Source organism: Schistocerca nitens, chromosome 2 (genome assembly GCF_023898315.1).
Source record: "Schistocerca nitens isolate TAMUIC-IGC-003100 chromosome 2, iqSchNite1.1, whole genome shotgun sequence".
NCBI lineage: Eukaryota > Metazoa > Arthropoda > Insecta > Orthoptera > Acrididae > Schistocerca > Schistocerca nitens.
The window spans coordinates 448,865,281-448,889,395 of NC_064615.1; the positions used below are offsets into that span (position 1 = coordinate 448,865,281).

General features: G+C 40.7%; 1 protein-coding gene across 1 annotated transcript in view; it reads right to left on the reverse strand.

Annotated features, from left to right (window-relative positions):
* Positions 1-22,883, reverse strand: part of LOC126235079 (uncharacterized) — a 42,712-nt gene extending 19,829 nt beyond the window's left edge. The window contains exons 1-3 of the mRNA XM_049943813.1: positions 22,794-22,883; positions 20,555-20,695; positions 20,162-20,286 (exon numbers count right to left, since the gene is read on the reverse strand). Of these exons, the coding sequence (XP_049799770.1) occupies positions 20,162-20,286; positions 20,555-20,695; positions 22,794-22,883 (356 nt within the window). The remainder of the gene's footprint in view (positions 1-20,161; positions 20,287-20,554; positions 20,696-22,793) is intronic.
* Between the last annotated feature and the right edge of the window lie 1,232 nt (positions 22,884-24,115).

Sequence of the window (24,115 nt, forward strand, 5' to 3'; positions counted from 1 at the left end):
TTTCTCAACAGAGTTTCATGAAAATGTTGTCTTCCCTCCAGGATTTGAGTTCATGAAGTATCTGCTTAATGCTCGTAGTATGCTGATCGAACCTACCAGTAACAAATCTGCAGCGCACCTCTGAATTGCTTCAGTGTCTTTCTGTAATCCAGCTTGGTGACTATCTGCACTTCCCTAAAATCATCCCAATAAAATGAAGTCAACCATTCAGCTTCCCTACTACTGTCCTTATGTGCACATTCCATCTCATAACATTTTGCAACATTAAACACACACATTTAATCAATGTGGCTGTGTCAAGCAACACACTACAGATGCTGTATTTGAACATTATGGGACTGTGTTTCCTACTCATCTGCATTAACTTACATATTTGTACATTTAGAGCAAGCTGCCATTTATTACACCATCTACAAATTTTGTCTAAGTCATCTTGTATCTCAACAACAACATTTTCCGTTATCCATTAGATCATTAACATACACCATTAACAGTAATAGCCCCTCACGGACAATATCCCCCTTCAACCACGCCAAGGAGGGGTTGCCCTTGTACCTCTATATACATAGCCATACAATAGGTACAACCATGTACGAAGGGTGCTTGTGACTGATCTGCCTTTGTAACATTAGCCAACATGGCCTTGCTGTGCTGGTATTGCGAATGCCTGAAAGCAAAAGAATTTTTTATCCCTGAGGGCCTTCCACTTTACTGTATCATTAAATGATGATGGCATTGTTTTGGGTAAAACATCCTGAAAGTAAAATAGTTCTCCCTCCCCCAATTTGGACAAATGGCCAAGTCTACTAAGGAGGATGGCATTTTAAGGAAAAACAAACAGGCGTTCTATGTGTTGCAGTGTGGAATGTTAGAACCCTTAATTGGATAGGCAGATTCGAGACTTTAACTACGAGACTGCAAAAAGGTAGTAAATTAAAAGATATGGGACCTGGCTAAATTGAGGGAGGTGGAGGTTGTCAAGAGTTTCAGAGGGAGCATTAACAACAACTTACTGAAACAAAGAAAACAAACACAATAGATGGCGAATGGGTAGCTTTAAAGGACCGAATAGTGAAGGCAGCAAAGGATCAAATAGCGAAAAGGACAAGGCCTTGTGTACATCTGTAGATAATACAGGAGACAAAAGGAGAAAATACAAGACTGCAGAAAATGAAGTAGGTGAAAAAGGGAATATAGACTGACAGAATCTGCAAAATGGGTTAGCAGGAATAGTTAAAAGACATAACCAAGGCTGTAGAAGCAAGAATAACTATGGGAAAGATAGATGACATCTATAGGAAAATTAAAGAGACACTGTAGGAAAGTGAAGCAGTTGTATGAATATCAAGTGCTCAGATAACAAGCAAGTATGATGCACGGAAGGACAAGTTGAAAGCTGAAAGGAATATATAGAAAGATTATGCAATAAAAATGAAGTTGAAAAAAATATTACAGGAACAAAAAAAAGAAAGTAAATGAAGATAAGGTGGAAGACATGAAACTTACAAGAAGAATTTGAGAGACCAATAAAAGAACTAAATTGAAGCAAGACCCCTTGAGTATATGACACAGCTGCAGAAATATTGAGATCCTTGGAAGAGACGGCCATGACAAAATTATTACACATGCGGTACAAAATTTATGGAACAGGAAAAATACCATCAGACTTCAAGAAGAATGTAATAGTGCCATTTTCGAAGAGTACAAGCGCTGACAAGTGTGAATTCCACTGAAGTTTAACAAGTCATGGTAACAAAATATTGACACAAATTATTTACAGAAGAACAGAAAAAGACTGGTAGAAGCAAAACTTGGGGAAGATCAGTATGGGTTCTGGAGAAACACATGAACTTACAAAGCAATATTGACCCGATCCTATGATTGATCTCAGAAGATAGGTTGAAAAAAGACAAAACTAAATTCATAGCATTTGTAGATTTAGAAAAAGATTGACAGTGTTGTCTAGGTTACATTCTTTAAAATTCTGAAGGAAGCAGGAACAAAATAGATAGAGTGAAAAGTTATCTGCAACTTGTACAGTAGCCAGACTGCAGTTACAAGAGTCAAAGGACATGAAAGGAAGGCAGAGTGAGTAGTCTATTACCAATGTTATTCAAAGTAGTCTATTCCCAATGTTATTCAATTTGTACATTGATCAAGCAGCAAAGGAAAGGTAAGGGAATTTAAAATTCAGGGAGAAAAAAGAAAAACTTTAAGGTTTGCTGATGGCACTGAAATTCTGTCAGAAACAGCAAATGTGGATTTGGAAGAGCAGTTGAACGGGATGGAAAGTATTTCGAAAAGAGTTTATAAGATGAACACCAACAAAAGTAAACCAGTGTAATGGAGTGAAATTGAAGTAAATCAGGCAAAGCAGTGTGACTTAGGGAATAAGACACTAAAGGCAGATGAGTTTTGTTATTTTTGCAACACAATAACTGAAGATGGCTGAAGTAGGGAAGGTGTAAAATGCTGACTGGCACTCACAAGAAAAGTTTGTGGGTTTTCTAGCTGTAGCGACTAACCGCACACAGAAAACTCCAACTTATTATGATCAGGCACTTTTATTATCGCTCGTATAATTACACCAGACACAGGAAAAACATTACAGACTACAACAACTCAAACGTTTCCGCTAGAATCAAAAGCGCATCCCTTCCAAAGAATCCCGAGTCCAAAGGCAATTTACTCTGCACCTGGCCGGCAGCAATTGCTGACAGACGATGGTTGCCACAAGTTTTTCTGGAAAAGAGGAATTTGTTAACATTTAATATAAATTTAAATGTGAGGAAGTCTTTTCCAGTGGTTTTTGTCTGAAGTGTAGCCTTGTATGGAAGCAATATTTGTATGATAGCAATTCAGACAAGAAGAAGACAGATGCTTTTGAAATATGGAGCTATAAAAAAATGCTGAAAATTAGAGGGGTAGATTGAATACCCAAAGAGGCACCGAATCAGTTGGTGGAAAAAAAAAAATTATGACACAATTGGACTATAATAAAGGATCGGTTGATAGGTCTCATGCTGAGGCTTCACAGAATAGCCTAATTAGTAATGGAGGGGTTGGAGCAGGGAAAGGGGGGGGGGGGGTAAAATTGTAGTGGGAGACCAAGGGCTGAATATAGTAAGCAGGTTCAAATGAATGTAGGTTGCTAGCAGTAGTTATTCAGAAATTAAGGGGCCTGCACAGTATAGACCATCATGGAGAGTGGCATCAAACAAATCTTCAGACTGAAGGTCACAACAATAACAGCAGCCATGGTACTCCTTGAAATCTGCCCACTTTGTTCCATTAATAGTGATGTGGTGAGTCCTTCTGCAAGGCAGTCCTGAATCCAATAACAATGCCATCCAATACTTGCATTTTGTTCACTAAACAACTGTGTGGAACTTTGTTGGAATGCCTTCCTGAAGTCAAGGAACATGACATCAGCATGAGCTCCATCATCTTCAGTGCTGTGGCTCTCATGAATGTACAGAGTGAGCTGAATCTTCACAAGATATCTGTTTGTGGAATCCATCTTGATTTTTACAGGGAAAATTTTGCTCTCCATAAACGTTTTAATGGGTGAACATAAAGCATATTCCACAATTCTAAAGCAGATTGACATCAGCAAAATTAGCCTATGATTATATGCCTCTGTCACATAACTCATCTTGAAAACGTGTATAACAAGCACTTTTTCAATTTGTTAATTATTATAACAACAACACCTGTCAGCAGCTGAGGTTGTCAGTTAGTCATCATTTATTTCAGAGAAAAGCTGCACGGTCATCAACAGTAACTGTTCTTTCGAGAACAAGTTACTGTCTTTGTATATAAGAATTTAATAGACTGAAAAAATTTCTTTGACAGTATGTCAATGGAAGAATTTTTGCAGACAGTATTAAATTCCTCTGACAACGCTAATAATAGATTTGTTAAAATAAAACACAACATTGGTGTTATGAATAAAATCCTTTCACAAATTGAAACTATGTTAGGCACTTGGAATCCAGTATGGTCAAGTAGACATGTCAGTAAGCATTTTTTTGATCATTGTCCGTGGAAAAGCAATGATCTATGAAACTATAATAAAATTATTTCAATAAAAACAGTCTTGCTCACATGTAAGCTACTTATTTCATTTCCTGACCAGTTTCGATATCTTATAGGATCATCATCAGCATTCTTTACGCCTTTCTAGAACAGCCTGCTCCATGCCACAATCTCCTGCTGTCACCAAGAAGTAAATGTGGCCTGATGATAACCCTATAAGACATCAAAGCTGATCATCAAACAAAATAAACAACTTAAATATGATCAAGACTGTTTTTATTGAAATAATGGCAATAAGTATTTTCACCTCTCAACTAAATGGTTGGTTGCACAGGTCAAAGAAACAATTACATACAGAATGAAATGATAATTAAATCACAACAGGCGTTGATATACATCAATGGGGACAGTGAAAATGTGTGCCCCAACCAGGACTCAAACCTGGGATCTCCTGCTTACATGGCAGACGCTCTATCCATCTGAGCCATTGAGGGCACAGAGGATAGTGCGATTGCAGGGATTCATCCCTTGCATGCTCCCCATGAGACCAACATTCCCAACTTTATGTCCACACACTACATTCATAGTGCCCCTGCCCATTACACTCATTATTCGCGTTAGACAATCTTACCTCACAAAAGTTCAGGCAATGTGTGTGCATCCGCGCAGAAGAAGGTCAATGGTCGGTTGGCCTTAACTATAGGAAGATGGTATCTGTTCTTTCGGACATATCCAAAAGAACAGATACCATTTTCATATAATTACTTGTAGGTTCTAGTCACATGGAAGAAATGGATAATCATATTGAAATAGTAGTAGTGGAACATGTACATATTGTTAAATCTGAACAGGGTAAATGAAAAACAAGAACTGAAGCTTTAGAGAAATAGTCATTGCAAAACAAGAATATTTTACAGAAGTGTATGAATAAAAATACAGATGTTCTTTTGGTAATTATTACCAAAATGGAACCATGATTAGAGAAAGTAGAGTCTGAGAGAGGAATACAAAGTAATAAGTCAAAGAACTCATTTGAAGATAAATCATCATCATCAATCAACACAATACCCTTAGATGCAGAGTCCATATTACATAGTAATAATACTCATAAGTGTACTCTAAAAGAAGCCACACTTACTAATAATTTACACATAGAATATGCCAAAAATGAAATAAAAAAAAACGAACTTGTACACCTATTAGATGGAAACAGAATGCAACCTACTAGCAGTGACAATTTTGATACCACATTAAACAAAGGATCAGCCACAAATTTCCCAAATTCATACACCCAGTATTGTCTCTAAAGTCATTCAAAGGCATGTTACTTGACACATGCACAATTATGATAAAATAAGATTTGTGTTAAGCCATATGCATGGTGACATAGCTCAGTGGGGAATGTTACAGCTACAGGATTTCACAACACATCACAATTTTGAGATAATGTTTAAGTCCAGGTATTGAAGTGAGGGTGCTCAAAAGAAGTTTCAATTGCTATTATTTGGTTCAAACCATACAAACATGGTAATTGGAAAGGATACAGAGAATTTGTAGAATGGCATCTAACTAAAGCAACACATTTAGATAACCCAATTAGGGAGGAACATTTAGTAGAGATACTCATCAGTAGATTATCTTGGAGGGTCAAGGATAAGCTTGTAGGAAATGATTGGGCAAAACTGTCATCGTTATTACACTACTTATAGCAAATAGATATAGTAGAACAGTTATCTTTCAGGTGGCAAAATAACAATGTCAATGAATGAAATAGGAACGCTAACAACCAACAAACTGACAGAGGAATGAACAGTAGGAATGAATACTTCAATTAAGGACATGGTGCAGAAATACCATAAATAAGAGACAACCCAGATAACACACTTTACAATAAAGGTAGTGACAGAGAGGAAAACCCTTAGGTTTCTGGGGAGTGGTTCAGTCTCCAGAAGCATATATAGACGAGCCACAAATAAGCATTAGTATATTCATTAGGTTTAATGAAAATAAGAAGCAGACCTCAACAGAGGAGAAAGAATATATACTGAAAGAGTAGTTGATGGTTCACTAAACAATATACCAGCTCCCATTATTTTAGACTAAGGGAGTAGGATTTTTGTTACTGATGCAGGACTTTTGGTAATGATGAATTACTACACACTCTGTTTCAATTACCAGCTTCATTTGGGCCTTTGCTCCACTGTGACGATGATCCTGGTGCCCCTGACTCCCCTCCTGAGGTACAGCAGTGCTCCACCAGTGCTCCATCTGGCCTGCCAGTTTTTGTGCAGTTATGTGATGAGACCATTAAATTAGTGAAGCTGTACTCAATGCTACAAGAGCATGTACAGAGTTAGAGGGAAAGGACTTATTTGATGTGGCATTTTTGCTGAAGCATTATATGCACAAATATTGACTATTACACAGCTATTTTGTCCTCCAGATGACATCCTTTTGTACGATGTGGTGTCACTTGTTGCAAAATCAGCAGGGTTGGCTGCTCGGCAAATCTGACAGTGACAGCTGCCTCAAGAGGCAACCACAGCCAATGGAACTCCTTTGCCATGATTTCTGCAAACACCAGTCACCTGTTGAATGACATCATGCTACATGGAGAGCCAACGAGCAAGCAGCTCATCATCCTGGCCAATGTGCAGCCAACCACATAGATTGAATGTACTTGGGCCTCTACAGTCAGTTCACAGCAGGTTCACAGTGAGTTCATGGCATGATCAGTCCACAGCTGGAGTCTACACTGAGAAGTCAACAAACTACTGCCTATGACAGTCATTAGTGGTTGGTATCACCACCAGTACAGTGGACCTACTGGAAGTAACTCAGAAGATGGCTTGGTACATATGGACTTGTTAAGAGGAACTATAAGAGATTTATTCTACATCAGGTTGTGGACTTAGTTACTGGACATAACCTGTTCCAGAAAGTGGGCACCTTCACAGTTTTGTACATGTAGATTTGAGATACGTTTTCAAAGATCATGTTTTGTCTTTCCATTACAATAAAAACATGTTGACAATTGCAGATGTTGTTTCTTAACACTATATTATTTTTTGTTAACCCTCTGGCTGTATCAATGATTCAGTCTTTATAATTATGCTTAAGTCTAGTGAGCTCACTATGTGCAAGCAAGGTGAGATACGTCTGCCAGCCCCAACCACATGAACCAACAGAGCTGCAGATTTAAAGATTGCTGCGGACTGTCTTGGCCACACTTGTCTCAGCTTGATGAGGTGTACTACATGCTTTCTGGCTGACTTATTTACAACAATCATGTGATACTTGGCTATTTACTGGACATTGATTCAGACTCTTCTTATTTCTGGTCATTGACTTTTGACTTGCACATGGACATGTCTAGTCCCCTAATGCAGTGTGGTTCCTGTACCCCATTCAACCTCATGTTGTGTCAACCATGATGCATCAGCATCATGTGCATACACCGTGAGAGCGGTTTTATTGGAGTGCTTTTCATTCCAACAGAGCAACAGCGTTCTTCAGCATTAATGTTAGAGTTATTCAGTAAATCTCCAGAGTACTTTAATTGCCAAGAGGCCACCTCTAAAAATCCTTGTTTCTGTTTGATTCAAAAAGTTTCAGGATCTATTACTTCCTGTAATGCATTAGGCTGGTGCATAAGTTTGCAGCGTTTTGGTTTTGCATGTTGCTATTCTGAGTGCTATGGTTTATTTATTGTCTTTCATTTTTTATTTGTAGTTCACTGTTGCAATTTGAGTTGACATATTGTCATTTTCTCATTTGGAGATCGTGAGTAGAGCTGTGGACACTAGAAAATGGAGTGTCAAGTGGAGAAAGTGGAACATTTCCAACTTCTTCTTCTGTTTGAGTTAAATAGAGGGGTGACAGCTACAGATACAGCATAAACAGCTGTGCTATGTACAGGGATAATGCTACTGGACACAGCACAGTAAGCAAATGGTTTTCTGGTTTTAGAGATGATCATTTTGACATTAATGACTCTCCACATTCAGGAAGACCTTCGGGGTTCCATAATCATCAAACAGTCCAAGGGTGTACTTTCAATTCATAGTGTCCAACGGGCACAATATTTCGGCAATCAAATATGATGTCATCATCAGGTGCGCAGATGAACTGAACTCCTGAGGACACGCAGTCGACTAATATCCTCTGCCCACACAAGCTGCTCCGCCTGTCGTGGTCAGTGCCCACAGCCCTATGTCAGCGGTCATGGAGACACTAGCATTGGCGTCTATTATGGCATTGATTTAAGTTCTCTGTGCGCCCTGGTCGCCAGATCATTTTGTTTGCTGCACGTCTTCTTAATTAAATCCAGTTCTTTTTCCAAGCCTTGCTAACAAGGGGACGCCATGATGTTGGGATCACAGATATACTTCAAACTCTGTACACCTTTAGTAGACCATTAAAGAAAATAATGCGGAAGTAGTAAGGTGCACTACTCTGGCAATTCCGAGAAAATTGCAAGAGAAGTTTTTGGCATTTGTTATGTAACTAATGTATCCACGTGTAGGTGCTGCATGCTAGATTTCATGGCAGTCACGTGGTTAGCGTTCGAACTCTGTAAGACGAACATATATGAGGCAGTGCTTCAAATCCCGCTCAAACTTTCATTTTTGTAGTGCAAGTGTAATTTACGTAGTATTTAAAAAATTTGCACCTACACTATTCGTTCTCACTACATTAGCAATTTCTCACCAGTATGCAGGATAACTGCCAAATGGGGCCTACCTCTATGTCTGCAGCTTGAAGCATCGAGGTGCAAAGTAGTTCCGGGTACCTTACCAGATTTCAAGAGCAAAGGTTTTTGCAAATCACAACAGGCATACATTCTCAGGAAAACTCTTTGTGTTTCTTCATTTGCTTGTCAATAGTTATAAATATGTGTGTTAAATTTAACTAAAAACAGTAAGTAGTCAAATAAAGAAATTCACTAAAAATTCGCGCAAATACAAGTGGTTGTTTTTAATTATATTACCTCTCAAATCTCATATAAATTAAATGATATGATCAATGATGAAAAAAGTAGATTAAAAAAATTAAGCTGAGCAATCCACTAACCACCATTTCATACATGTTCATCTTTCAACACTCAAATGCTAACCACTTGACCACCATGAACTCTAAGCATGCGGCACCTATGCACAGATTCATCAGTTACATAACAGACACTTAAAACTTCAATTGCAATTTTCTTGGATCTGCCAGGGTAGTGAACCTACTTGCATATTATGTTGTTTTAGTGGCCTATTGAAGGTGTAAAAAAGTTTGAGGTAAATCTGTGAGCCCAGCATCGTGGCCTCCCCTTGTAAGATTACAGTTGCAGGCTTGGTTGATGATATTGTCCCTGGTATGAATTTCTATGGCCTCCCTAATAACGCTGTCCTAGTATTTGAAAGTCTGTGCCAAGATTCTGGTACATTCGTACTCCATCGCATGATTCTCGACCACTGACTTGTTGCAATAAATCAGTCGAGTGTGCCTTTGGTGCCTTTGATGGTGTGCACTGTCTGTCAAACATATCTCCTCCCAAACTGACGTGGAATCTGGTATATGCTGACCTTCCACAATTTGAGATCATCTTTGACACTTCCCAATAATGCTTGGTGCTTCTTCTATATGTGTCTGATTTTTCCTGATAGTTTTCTAGTGGACAGTATAAAGACAGTAGCTGCCTCTTCCTCCATGGCTTCTTCCATCTCCACAGATTGTACTGTTTTGGTGTGACAGAGAACGTGCCTAAACTACCATTCTGGGTACCTGTTTTTTGTAATACAGTTGTAAGGTGTTGCAGCCCCTGGGGGCAGTCTCTCTGCATCTGAAATGGTATGCATCCTGTGTACTATTGTTTCTCGTGACCAATTTCTCTGTGAAGGGTGGTGACCTTCTCTGCATGCAAATACAGGTCAGTGTTTGTTTTATTCCAATACACAATGTAGCCCAGGGCACCATCAGCTCTTCTCTTGACCATGATGTCCAGGAATGGTAATCTTCCTTCTCCTTCAACCTCCATAGTGAATTTGATGTTTGGATGCATGGAGTTCAGATACATAAGGGAGTTAAGGAGTTTGTCCATTCCATGAGGCCAGATGACAAACGTGTCATCCACATAACACAAAAAACGTGTGGTTTTCCATTTGGATGACAGGAGGGCTTCCTTCTCAAAGTACTCCATAGACAAATTCGTGGCCACAGGCAAGAGTGGGCTCCCCATTGCATCTCCTCCCATTTGTTCATAGCATTCTCCATTAAACAGAAAATATGCGGAGGTCAGGATGTACCTGAAAAGATCAGTGGTCTTCTTATCACATTTCTAACCAATAGGCTCTAGTGATTCCCATAAGGGTACCATGGTAAATAACAAAATGAAGTCAGAACTCACCAGGATATCTGAGTCTTCCACCCTGAAGTTGTTGAAGCATTTTACAAAGTCCACAGAATTGTGGACACAATGAGTGCATTTACCAACATAAGGGCTTAGTATTTCTGTCAGATATTTTGCCAGCAAATATGTAGGTGTCCTAATGTTGCTGAAAATGGGGTGTAATGGCCCCCATCTTTATGAACTTTAGGCAGTCAATAAAGTCTTGGCAATACAGTTCCTTGCGGAAACAGTTTCTTGGCAACACCCTCTGGTAATTCTGCTTCTTAAGAAGAGCCCAAGCCTCATTCTCCTCCTCCTTTGCGGAGTCAGCATTGGTCTTCCTGTAGGAGTCATCATCCAGCAGGCTCTGCATCTTCTTAACGTAGTCCTTGTGGGAAAGAACAACAGTAGCATTGCCTTTGTCAGCAGATAAGACAACAATCTCAGGTCACTTCTCAGGTCCCAGATCACCCCCCCCCCTCTCCTCTCTCTCTCTCTCTCTCTCTCTCTCTCTCTCTCTGCTGGTAATGTTTGACTTTGTAGGCTTAGTTCTCATCAGAGCATGGCAGGTTTCACGATGTACTACTTCTGCTGTTTCATGCAATAGTCGTGCCACAATTTGTTTGACTGCACTGACAATGTCTGCAACCAAAGTGTACTTAAAGGTGGGAGCAAATTTAAATCCCTTCTCCATAACTGAAACTGCATCATCACTCAGTTCCAAGTCAGTCAGACTGATGATCATCTTGCATATCTGTCCAGAGAGATGTGAGAATTTTGATATTTGATGTCCTGTGGCCTTTCTATGGGTGGAATCAGCTGCCATCTAGGTAACACCATCATTACAATCCCAAATCCAGGAGTTAAAATGATTGGTCAGTTGGGTGTAGTCTAAACAATTCCTGGGAATTGTATTCAAGGCTTCAGCGGGTAAACAATCTGGCCATCTGAGTGAACAGAGAACTTGCATCAATTCCGTCATAGACACAGAAGCTAGTGTCTCCACGACCACCAACGTATGGCCACAGGTGCAGACCACGGACAGAGCGGCTTGTGGGGGCAGTGGATATTAGTCAGCCATGTGCCCTCAGAGCTCAGTTCTTCAGTGTACCTGACAATGATGACACGTTTGACTGACAAAATATCGTGCCCGTTAGACATTACGAACTGGCAGTATACTGGCAGACTATTTGATTAACAAATACACTGGGAGACACTGAAGAATCACATAATATACCTTTATGGGGAAGAGATGTATCAAAGCACAAAGAAATTTGACAAGCTGCACCACCAAAGATGTAGTTTGCTGAGTGCTCTTGCCTTTCTGAGTGCTCTTGCCTTTCCGAAGAGATGTATTACTGAGCGTGTTGTGCTGAACTTTGCTAAGGTCTCGCATCACATCAATTCTGCAGCAGCCAGGAGAATTAAGTCGTGGGCTGCCACCCTTGCTTTGGTATGTTAGACAGTGCACTTTACCCGCCGAAGCACTGAATGCAATCCCCAAGAATTATATAGACTATGTTTACAACTGACCAATGCCTTTAATTTCTGGACCTGCAATTGGATTGATGGTGTTGCTTGGGTGGCAGCCTATTCTCCCCATAGAAAGACCACAGGATGTGTCAAATATCAAAATTCTCTGTCTCTCTGACAAATCATCAGTGGAGGCCCTGTGCAAGACAGTCATCAATCTGACTGACATGGAGCTGAGTGATGATGCAGTTTCAGTTCTGGAGAAGGAACATAACTTTGCTCCCACCTCTAAGTACACACCAGTTGCAGACATGGTCAGTGCAGTGGAACAAGTTGTGACATAACTACTGCCTGAAGCAGTGGAAGAAGTACGTCATGAAACACATGCCATGCTCTGATAAGAACCAAGCCAATAAAGTCAAACATTACCAGCAGAGAGAGAGGGCGATTCAGGACCAGAGAGAGTACCCTGAGGTCGTCATCTTGCCTGCTGACAAAGGCAATGTTACTGTTGTTCTTTCCCACAAAGACTACATTAAGAAAATGCAGAGGCTGCTGGATGATGATTCCTACAGGAAGATCAATGCTGACTCCACAAAGAACGTAGAGAAAAAAACTAGGGCTCTTCTTAGAATGCTGATTTACCAGATGGTGAAACTGTTATGCAAGGACGTATACCACCAAGACTTATGGACTGCCTAAAGTTCACAGAGATGGGGTGCCATTGTGTTCCATTCTCAGCAGCATTATTAGGGCACCTACACCATCGCTGACAAAATGCCTGATGGAAATACTAAGCCGTTATGTGGGTAAATGCACTCATCATACCCACAATTCTGTGGATTTTGTAAAACATCTCGACAATCTCAGTGTGAAAGACTCAGATATCCGGGTGAGGTTTGATATCATTTCATTACTCACCAGGGTACCTCTAAAAGGGTCACTAAAGCTCATTGGTCAGAAGTTTGATGAGAAAACCACTGACCTTTATAGCCATGTCCTGACTTCCACCATTTTCTGTTTAATGAAGAATACTATGAACAAATGAAAGGAGTCGCAAAGTGCAGTCCACTATCACCTGTAGTCATGAATCTGTAAATGGAGTAAGTTGAGGAGGAATCCCTGGTGCCATCCAAGTGGAAACCCACGTGTTTTTCTGTTATGTGGATGACATATTTGTCATCTGGCTCCATGGAATGGACGAAATCCTCGACTCCCTTACACATTTGAACTCCATGCATCCCAATATAAAATTCACTTTTGAGTCCGAAGTGGAAGGAAGATTACCGTTCCTGGATGTCATGGTCAGGAGAAGAGCTGATGGTACCCTGGGCCACGGTGTGTATTGGAAGAAAACAGTGACCTGTATTTGCATGCAGAGAGCTGCCACCACGCTTCACAGAGAAATGGGGTACTTAAGACACTAGTACACAGGGCGTGCACCACTTAGATGCAGAGAGTCTTCCCCAGGTGCTAGAATATCTCAGAACTGTATTCCAAAAAAATGAGTACCCAGAATGGCAGATTAGACGTGCTCTCCACCCAACACAACAGTACACTCTGTGGAGATGGAAGAACCATGGAGGAAGATGCAGCCACTGTCTTTATACTGTACACTGACATATTATTGGGAAAAATCAGGGGCATATTGAAGAAGCGTTGAGTGATTTATCCCAATAAGTCAGCAGTTGCAGAACACTTTGTCCGAGAATCATCCCAAGGAGTACACATGTACCAGGATCTGGGCACAGACTTCCAAGTAATGGGACAGAGTCATTAGAGAGGCCATAGAAGTTCGTACCAAGCCCAATCTCATCAACCAAGATTGTGGCTGTAATCTTAACAAGGCCTGGGAACCAGCACTGAGTTTAATTAAGAAGACTCAGCAAACAAAACGATCCGGTGACCGAGACAGACAGAGAACTTAACATCAACAATACCACAGATGCCAATGCTAGTGTCTCTGCGACCACGGTCATGTGGCCACAGGTGTATACAGAGCAGCTCATGGGGGCAGGGGATTAGTCAGCCGTGCACCCTCAGGAACTCAGTTCATCTGTGGACTTCTTGACAATGGCAACATGTTTGATGACTGAAATATTGTGACCGTTGGACACTATGAACCGAGAGTACACCTGTGACCTGTTCAATCAACAAATACACCGGAGAAACTAAAGAATCACTTAATCTACAATGACCTACATCAGTATATTTGAGAACTGGCAAATGTAATGAACTGTGATCATTCCACCATCATGTGGTATTTGTATGCAGTGGGGAGGTTAAAAAATCAGGAGTATGGCTAATGCATGCTCTAAGCCAAAGTTACAAAAATCAGCCTGTGGCCATATGTGTATTTCTGCTTGCTTGTCATTAATTATCTTGTGAACAGCACCAACCATACCTTCCTGCATCATTATTGGTGATGAGAAATGGTGTCTGTATGCTAATGTATGGAAAAGAAAGGAATCTTTGAGTCTGAAGAAAGCAGCAATCTGTACAAAGACCTGTGCACGTCCACAAAAGATAATGTTACACATCTGATGGAACAGCATTGGTGTGATGTATTAGGAATTGCTTCCCCAAGGTGTACCAAGGTGTAATGATCACTGCTGACAATTATTGTCAACACTGAGATGTCTTGCAGGCACAATCCAAGAACAATGACAGGAAGACAGCATGAAGTGATGCTACACCATGATAGCGCCTGCCTGCATTCTGCTAGATTTGCACTTTACAGGAGTTGAGTTGGTAAGTTACTCTGCATCCATCTTATTCACTTGATGCTGCAACCTCAGATTTTCACCTTTTCCGCTCTCTATTGCAAAGCCTTCAAGGAACTTTCTTTCTGGATGAAAATGCCCTCTGAACATTGTTCAACAAGTTCTTCACCTCAAAGCCACACGATTTCTACTGTTTTGTAATCAAAAAGTTAATCCAGTTTTGGAAGACTGTTGAAAACAGTGGAGGAGAATATGTTACTGATGAGTAAGCCTCTTATGTGTATCTGTTGTTTTTATGAAACTTACAGAAAAATACTACCAACTTACACACCAATCTGATATTTGAACGTAACTGGTGTTCAGTGAAAACTGTGTTGTTGAAGATGCTGATGTGCAACATTATTATTAATTCCATCAGGGTTACTAGCCACCCAAACTATTTGGTGAGTTATATATTAGGCCTGTTAGTTGCACTACAAGTGGAAGAGGTGCAGTTTTTCATTGTAATGTGTGATGCCTGGTATGAAGGTAAGACTCCATCTACGCAAGAGGTATCCCATCGGTGCTACAACTTGTGTTCCATACAATCAAAGATCTTGATAAGGTTGCAGAATATACTAACAAGATAGCTTTTGTTGTTTAGCTTTGCCAGGATTTAAAGTCTGAGATCACATATGGGCTTCTCTGAAGAGAATCTTTTATGGAAGTGAGGTGGAAAGGTAGTTGGCAAGTTATGCTCTGTAAATGAGTTAGTATTCCATTTAAACTACTCACTTAAAAATCTCTAAGATAGTCCCTAACAGTTCACCACAATATTTCAATTATGTGCTAGAAACACCATCAGGGTGTATACGTGGACGAGGAAAAAAAATTCCCAGATTTTTCCCAGAGTTCCCAGTTAAAAGTACACTTCCTCCCGGGTGAAAATAACTTTTTCCGTGTTAAGTGAGACTATACTTTTCCTCGGAACTGTAAAAGTTATCAGTCTTTTGAATGGTTATGGTTTTATACACCAGCGTAGAATTTCCCTGCAATTTAGCAAAAGAAACACGTTTTGGGAAGTTGACTGACGTGCAGCAACATGTACACTGTATTTTCGTATTACGAAAGTATAAATTCGAATTCCACCAAACACCACATGTTACTTTTCCGAAGCATTGAAATTGAGATTGCGATGCCCTTTTGTAAGCCAGTCATAGCTCACGCCATGTGATCTCAACAGCCGATAACAGCGGATATTCAGAACATAGGACACGTGATGTTGTCAGCCAATAGCAACATTACTGTAGCGCGAACACACAAATAGGAAAAGTTAATGGTTTAAATTAATATACGTAGTGTTGCTACAAGAAAAGAAAAGCTTTCACATATAATGTTGCCACTTTTTGCATGTATTACACTTTAATATACATCACACAAATGTGCCAGTAAAATTTTTAGGAACAACATAAATGTCAGATCTTCAGGGCTCGAAATTATTCTAAATCATCGTACTCAAAGAGCTGATTTTTAAATGAGAGTCAAACGCTCGGTTCTCACACACAGTTCATCTTTCGTAAAAGGAAATTTACTTTGAAAGTAACGGTTTTCAAACTACCATTCGCAATATTTTCCCGCGACCTGTTAGAAATAGGTTCGTTTCAGCAGTTGCCAGAGAGCGCCAGATAACAAGCATCACCGCACTTGCGCAGCTACGCAGGAAGCCCATATGTTCGTACATGTAAAACATTAAAAGATCTTACATAATGCCATAAAAGGAACAAGACATTAGAGGATACTCCAAGAGCACGGGAATTTCGTGCCCCTTATGAAAATGCATAATTCAGCTGGAAATGCACATTCGTATGTCCAGATTCGGATGTAAATTTTCTTGGAGTACCTCATGTTTGGTTCTTTATTATGGCATAATTCCATATGTGCTAGAAGATGAAAACATGCACTTGAAATCCAGCGAACAGTTGAAACTAGCCATTAGTGTGGAGTTAAACACTCCGTTTCAAATAAATTGGCTGGCTCAGGCGCAAAAGATTAATTAAAGCCAAATTTCTTTAACAAATTGACAAAAATAACTTCATTGTTCTGCAAGGCGATTAATGCTCGACTGTCAGAAAGGGGACATAAAATAAAATCTGAAACTAATAAAGTATTTTAGCCTTCCGTAATTATGTAAATGTACTTTAATTGATTTGATAGTTCCCGGCCACAGAAATCCGTGTTTTTTTCATTTGATGTGAGGGCAATAAACGAAAATGAAACAGCAAACTCACTAAACGTAAACACGGGTAACATGAGACTACCCGTCTCCCCATTACAACTTAATACTGCTCTGTGGATAAGCCCCGGATCTACGATATTTCCGAACTGGGGCAATACTAGATAGTGGGTCCCCTCCTCCCTCAAGCGTTTGAGGTAGAGTGCCAAAAATTTTAAAAATCGACTTTTCAAAAATATGTCCATTTTGTAGTGCACATCTTTCTGAAGAGTCTCATACGTAAAACGTAGGTGTTTGAGGAAATGTTTGGTCTTGCAGTGCTACACCTCTTCACACAGCTTTCTTTTATCGCACCTCATCGTATTTCGCTCTGTGGAACTCAAACGTGTAACATTTTGTAATGGGTGCCATCAATTTGTATTCAGGACAATGGAAATGTCCTGTGGTGCATCTCCTGCTCCCAATCGGCTGGTTTGACAAAGTGCCCCTGTTTTCTTCTTCTTCTTCTTCTTCTTCTCCTCCTCCTTCTTCTTTTTTTAATTTTATTTTAAACCCTCACAATAAATACTGTATGGGATTATTTGTAACCGGGAGAACAGGAACTCTGCACAAAATTTGCACTCTTCATTGCCTATTAGCTAATAACTTTATGTTTTGTGTGACATAAAATTAAATATATGATACATAAAACCAGTAAAGACAATAGACCAGCAAGACAGTACACATTTCTTCAATCCTTAAGTCCTAGCATTGCTTTCCTCACTAACCTTAGTACAGCTTTACATAGCGTACTTTCCTTTTGGGAAAGAATCCACTAGCTCATCAAAGTTTGTTAAAGGTTTTGCTACATGAAAAAACCAAATGCCGTTGTCTAATACTGAAAAACTATAAATACTTATAAATAGTACCCAAGACTGGTGTGGTTTCTCGATTTGATTATGTGTATTTTGTCACTGTCTGATAGATAACACGAAATGAGTTTGCCTTATATTGCAGCAATTGTAACACACACTGCCACTGTTTTGGCACAAATGGTCATTTTTATAACACAACGAAGTACCAACATCAAATGCTTAAGTTTCATGTTAGGAAATAGTTTCGCATTTCATTCATACGCTCTAGCTTCTGAAGCATGAGATTGAAAAGTAATATTACAAATTTTTATATAAATTTGGAATCATCATATTCTTCCATAATCTGTGTGATGTCCCCATTTCTTCTCCTTCCTCGTTCTAACAAACAATCTTATCACTAATTCTGTAACTTATTCTCCGGTTAACTTGACTAACCCCAGCACAATTACCGGTTTAGTTATCCCACGTTTGTTCTATGGTTAGGCATTATTACGTGTTCGTACAACGTGTTTTCCATACTACTCCCAGAATAGAACTTTAACGGCTGTTGCCCGGGGACTGTACAACTGGTCCTTACTAGTGTAGTGTTCTGGCAAAAAATTTTCTGCCAAAATTTCATTTTGCGTTTCAAAATTATGTGAATAATCAATAGACCGACATGCGCTGGATGCTAGGCGCTTTGTGAAACAAGGTCTTCCCACCCCCCACAACAGAAATTTCTGCCCGGGGCAGATATCCCGGTTTGCATCCAACCCTTACATCCAGGCCTGTTGCACATGCATGAATCTGACAGCTTGGGGGCGCACCAGTAAAATTTTTTCCAGGTAGCATCTATCTGGCTGCTTGTCGCTATTGCTTATACAGCTAACTGCCACACTTCTGTAGCTAGAAGCAGGAGAAAGTACTACTCACAAGCAGCTCAACTGCGCACGTGCTCGCTCGCAACTGCACAAACGAATCTAATGTAAACAGTTGCGACGTCACGCTCATCGGGGGCAATTTGTTGCTCTGAAGCATTGCATAGTCTTCCTAAAGCCGTTGACACATTTTGCTGTTGGCAGACTTATGCGAGCACTTTGTTTTGTTGCTGTACATAGCGCATTTCCTTGGCAACTTAGTTTTATTTTCGTTTTTTTCTCTCTTTTATGTTTTATTACTGCAGTATTATTCTGCAGTAGTGAGATACAGTAATATCCTTTGCTAGAGTATTGGCTCTTAGCAGTCAATGTTACAAAAATTAAACTGAAAACTAAAGCAATGAAAAATTCCCAGAATTCTAAAAAAATTCCCAGGTTTTTCCCAGTTTTCTCCCGGATGAAAAAATTCCCGGGTTTTTCCCGGATCTTCCAGTTGTCCCGGGTCGTATATACCCTGCACCATCATAATGAGAAAAAAAATTGCTGATTCTTAAAGCACCATAACTTTTTGACATAATTTTTATTAACAATAATATTAAAGCAATAGACAGCTACTCACCATGTAGCGGAGGTGGTGAGTTGCAGGCAGACATAACACAAACATTGCTGTACATTGGAGCATTCAACCAAAAGGCCACTGTCTCTGGCCACTAGGTAAGTCTCAGTGGCCAGAGACAGTTATGTGTGTGACTTGTGCTTATGTGAACGTGTGTGTTTTCTGCTTTAGAAGAAGTCCTTTTGGCTGAAGCTGATGTATAGCAGCCTTTTTGTTTTCTCTGTCCGTGACTCAACAACTCCTCTATAAGGTGAGTAAATATTGGCATAATTCCATTCTGGATTTTCCATTGTTTGTTTTAGTAGCAATACCATCTTTGTGAATCTCTTCCCAGCTTTCTTTTAGTAAGTTCACTTTAAACAAATGACTTTGTAATTTCTTACAATATTGTTATGCACTTTTGTTTTTGCAATCTGAATATAAATGCTTTGTGTTTTATTCTCAGCAGAGGAATCACCTAGAATCATTTGTGATTTTATAGCATTTGTTTTCTAAACACAGTAATAAATTACTACATTTCATAATTTACACCAACAAGATTTTATGTTGATTGAATTTAACTATGAATACTAAAGTTTCTACTTTTACTGTGAAAACATGGTTGTATAAATGAAAAGTAACAAATCTCCAGTTCTTGGATTTTCTTTCCGGAAGAGATGCACAGACAGGAGACAAAAAAGGCAAATATATAAGTGTGCAATATACAGGAATAACTCACTGATACACCAGAGCTAACCGAATAGTCCAGTAAACTTGGAAGAAACAAAGTAATTGCAGACTCACTTCAGTGTCTTAAATTCTGTGTATCTATTGTATTTTCTGTAGCATTTTTCATATGACACCTAAAAGCTTGTTTTTATGTCACTGTTAGATCTGAATTCCTGGCTGCAATAATTCCTTGAAATCACTAAGTTCTTAAACATTTCACTTGCAGACCCAGCATTAGAACAAAACACATTGGACATGAATATACTATATACTAAAGTGGAAGAAAAGTGGACAAAAGTATTACTTGTTGTTTCCATGAGGGTCATTAGCCATAATTTCAACACGACTACCATACTGGTAAACACGTCCATTTGGATGAATTAATGAAGATGTAGAGCCACTGCTGCTGAGTGTCAAGACAATATTGTTCTGGAAAAGAAAACTTAGATAAAGAATTTGTGTTGTAAAAGTAATTTAACGTGTTTTTAAATGACATTTCAGCTTTCTGAAACAGGACACTAAAATACATATAGTGGTACTTATGATTTTTGCTTGAAAGATAGTGTGTTCATCTTTTGTTTCACATTGAGCTAATCCTCATTTTCTATGTCTGTACAATGAACAATACATCATGCCTACAAAGGAACTAGTTGTACAAACTTTCACATTGTTACAACCTATATGAAATATAAGGTACCTTTGGATTAATAATCCTTATGGCCTGATCAACTGTCATGTCAATCCTGACTCGTTCTCGAAGCCAAAGTGATATTGTGCCATGCGGTGTTGCTACAGCTGCTCCTATGCCCACATCTGCATCAGGTTCACGCCAGTTTTCCTGCAATTAGTGACTTCATTGTATATATGGTTCCCAACATTTCATAGGGAGCTAAATGAGGTACCAAACATTTTATATACTATCAAAATGTTAATAATATCCGTTTTAGATAGCTAATTATTGGTTATTGGTTCATGTAGTTACTTTGTGTTGCAGAACAGATTCAGTTTTCCATACAAATTAGTGTATGGCTGTAAGATGCTGTCATCATTTGAGCTAATCAAACTTGTAGTGGGGAAGAACAGAAAGTCAGTGTAAAATTTCATGAGGACATTATGAGAGGTGGAAGCAGGTACAGAAAGCCAATACAAAGACCCTCAGACATTGGAAATGAGTGGGGCAGTGCAGTACAAAGCTACTTCAGTTCCGTGCAGAGCTTTGGGTAACATGAACAAGTCTGTACACTCCAAACGGAAAAGCTAAAATATTAAGTCACCTGATATCAAGGTCCATATAAAAAATCAAAATGACCACAGCTTCCAGTTGTACAACAGTTGTACATCTCAGATGTATCCTTCCTTTTCAGGGCACGCTCAAGTAATTACCAGAACCAGTCCCAAAAAAGGGGATACGAGATAGTAAGAGAAAGGAAGAGGAGGCTACACCCACACAAGCTACATATGCACTGCCTTAGACTGAGGAGAACACAGTGATTAAGGCTTCCCTGTATTAGGTGACACTGTCAGTAAGGATAGCCATGAGATACATCATGTTAATTGCTGTGGCCGCACACTTCAGGCATCGTAGCACCTACTGCATTGGCATCCCACTTTACGTCCAACCGTCATGGGATGCCTGCATCGCAGGGTGTATATTCACCAGGAAAACCTATGTCATCTGTGTTGTCAAAACAAATACTTATAGGCGGCCACAACACAACACACCACCAGGTCTCACCCAATGGCTGCCAGGGACTGCCACCCATTCATGGAGCCTGTAGAACAGCTTCACCAGAGGTCGCAGCTAGCCTATGATCTACTTTGCTATGCCAGGCAAGTGATCGCAAATAGTTCCACAGATACATCCACCAACGGGCTTTATAAGGTGGTGCACTGCCGGCAAAAGGCAGTTTGACGCATACCTGCAGCCATGGGCAGACACCTCTTCTAGCTGGCCAATCTCTTGGTATAGTTGACAAGCCTCTTGACATCATACAACTGTTTGTGTTCGCTCCCCATGAAGAGTCGGGTCTTTTTTTATTATTATTATTATTTGCTATTTTGTATTTGTGTCACTCCGCAGTTGGGATTGAGTCGGTTGTTCTTTTGGATATTGTATTATTGTTTCGTTTTGGTGAGTCCAATAAATTGTTTTCGGACTTGTGTTTTCCTCATTTATATTCTGCTGGCGCAAATACTTCAGTGGAGACGAGTTGGTTTATGAGTCTCCCGCATTTACTTGGTTGTTATCCACTATTGCAGAAGGTATTTCAGGTATTGACGAACCCTCAGCATGAGTCATAGCACTGTCGGAATGTATGTTTACAGGCGATGTCCACCTTCCCTGTTGTGGTGCCTATGCAGGGGTCCCACCCAGCTTCCCCACTTCTGGGCCTCCGTGCCCTGCCCCCTGAGTTTCCCAAGTTTGACAAATCCGTTGAGCCTTGGGGCAACTACGTGGATTGTCTGGAGTGACACTTTATTACTCATTATGTCACTGGTGATGTTCAGCATCGTGCATTTTTCTTCACCTATGTGGGCCCGGAAGTTTATCACCTTCTGCAACAACTGCATCCCAATACAGAACCTCATGCTCTCTCCTACAAGGCGTTGACTTCTAGCCTATTGGATTATTTTGACTCTCAGGTTCACATGGCGGCAGCACATCACAAGTTCTTCTGCTGTCAGAAGCTTCCCGCACAGTCATACAGGGAATGGACGGCTACACTGCAAGGGCTCTCCCGTGACTGTTGTTTTTTTCTGTGGCAACCCCCACTGCAAGCAGTTTTATGGCTCGGCACTCATTCGTGATATGATTCTTATCTAAGCCCCCGATGATACCTTACGGACTGATCTTCTGAAGCTGAAAGATCCCTCTTTAGACACCTGTTTATCCATTATCTGCACTCATGAGCAGTCCTTTCGCTCTGCTTCCACACTGCAGTCCCTGGCACATGTCTTTGCCGCCCGCCCCCTGCATCACTGGTTCCCATCACTGCGGCGGCGCCGGGGGCCCCTCCTGAAGCCATGCCCACCCTCCAGGACCAGGGCACCAGCCCCCACCTGTGCCAATGGTGGCTGCAGTGGCAGCAGCAGCAGCGACAATGGTTCACCTCCTGCAGTCAATGCTTAGTCACACATCAGAGGGAAGATAGCCGCTTCCAGAGGGTGACCTGTTTGGTCTGTGGAAAGCAGGGTCACAGAGCCAAGGTCTGTCATTCGTATTCGCCGATGGCTGTGGATCACACTGCTGTCGATGCCTCTGACTCCATGGTGAATGAGGCGGACCCACTGCCACCAATTTCCTTCATGCAGTCAGTTTTTCCTCACATGACAGCGGCGATCACTCAGACTATGCGATTGAAGGGCACTACTCTCCCTTTTCAAGTGGATATGGGATCCTCTGTGACCATCATGAATGGGGATTCCCACCATCAGTTGGGGTCACCGTCTCTTTGTTCCATTCTTCTCTGGAGAGCTGCAGCAATGACATCATCCGACTACAGCTTGGGAATTGATCTTTTTCCCTGACTGGGCCTCAAGATACATGACTCGGACCCAGCCATCCAGTCGTTGTCGGCAGACAATCAATTGTAGCAGCTTCTGGATGATATCCCAGACGTGTTCTCTGCCACATCTCTGGGGGTCAGGTTCGAAGCCCATATCGAACTCCTCCCCTCAGTGATTCCTAAGTTCCACAAGGCTCACTCGGTACCATTTGCCCTGCACAACAAACTACAGGAGCAGCTTCGTCACTTGGCATCCTGACCTCCATCCATCATAGTCGTTGGGTTACGCCCATTGTGGCCCCTGAGAAGCTGAACAGATCTCTTCACATTTTTGGGGATTTTAAGGCCACTGTCAATGCTCAGTCTGTTATTGACTCATATCCCATACCCAAGGTTGACGACATCCTGTCCTGGTTAGCTGGCGGCAAGGTGTTTGCCAAAATTGACTTGCGGGATGCCTACCTCCAGTTGCCTTTGGATGAGTCGTTGAAAACAATCTTGGTAATCAATACCCCTTTTGGGCTCTTCCATTACAACCGCCTCCCGTTTGGGGTCACCAGTGACCCTGGCCATCTTCCAGCGATATTTGGAAACACTGATGAGGGACATTCCGGGGACAGCTAACTACTACGATGACGTCTTATTCGCTGGCGTCTCCACCTCAGACTTGGTCTGGAACCTCTGGCACTTCTTCCAGGTTCTTCAGGTTGCCGGCTTACGTTGCAACAAAGAGAAATCCCAGTATGTCGAGG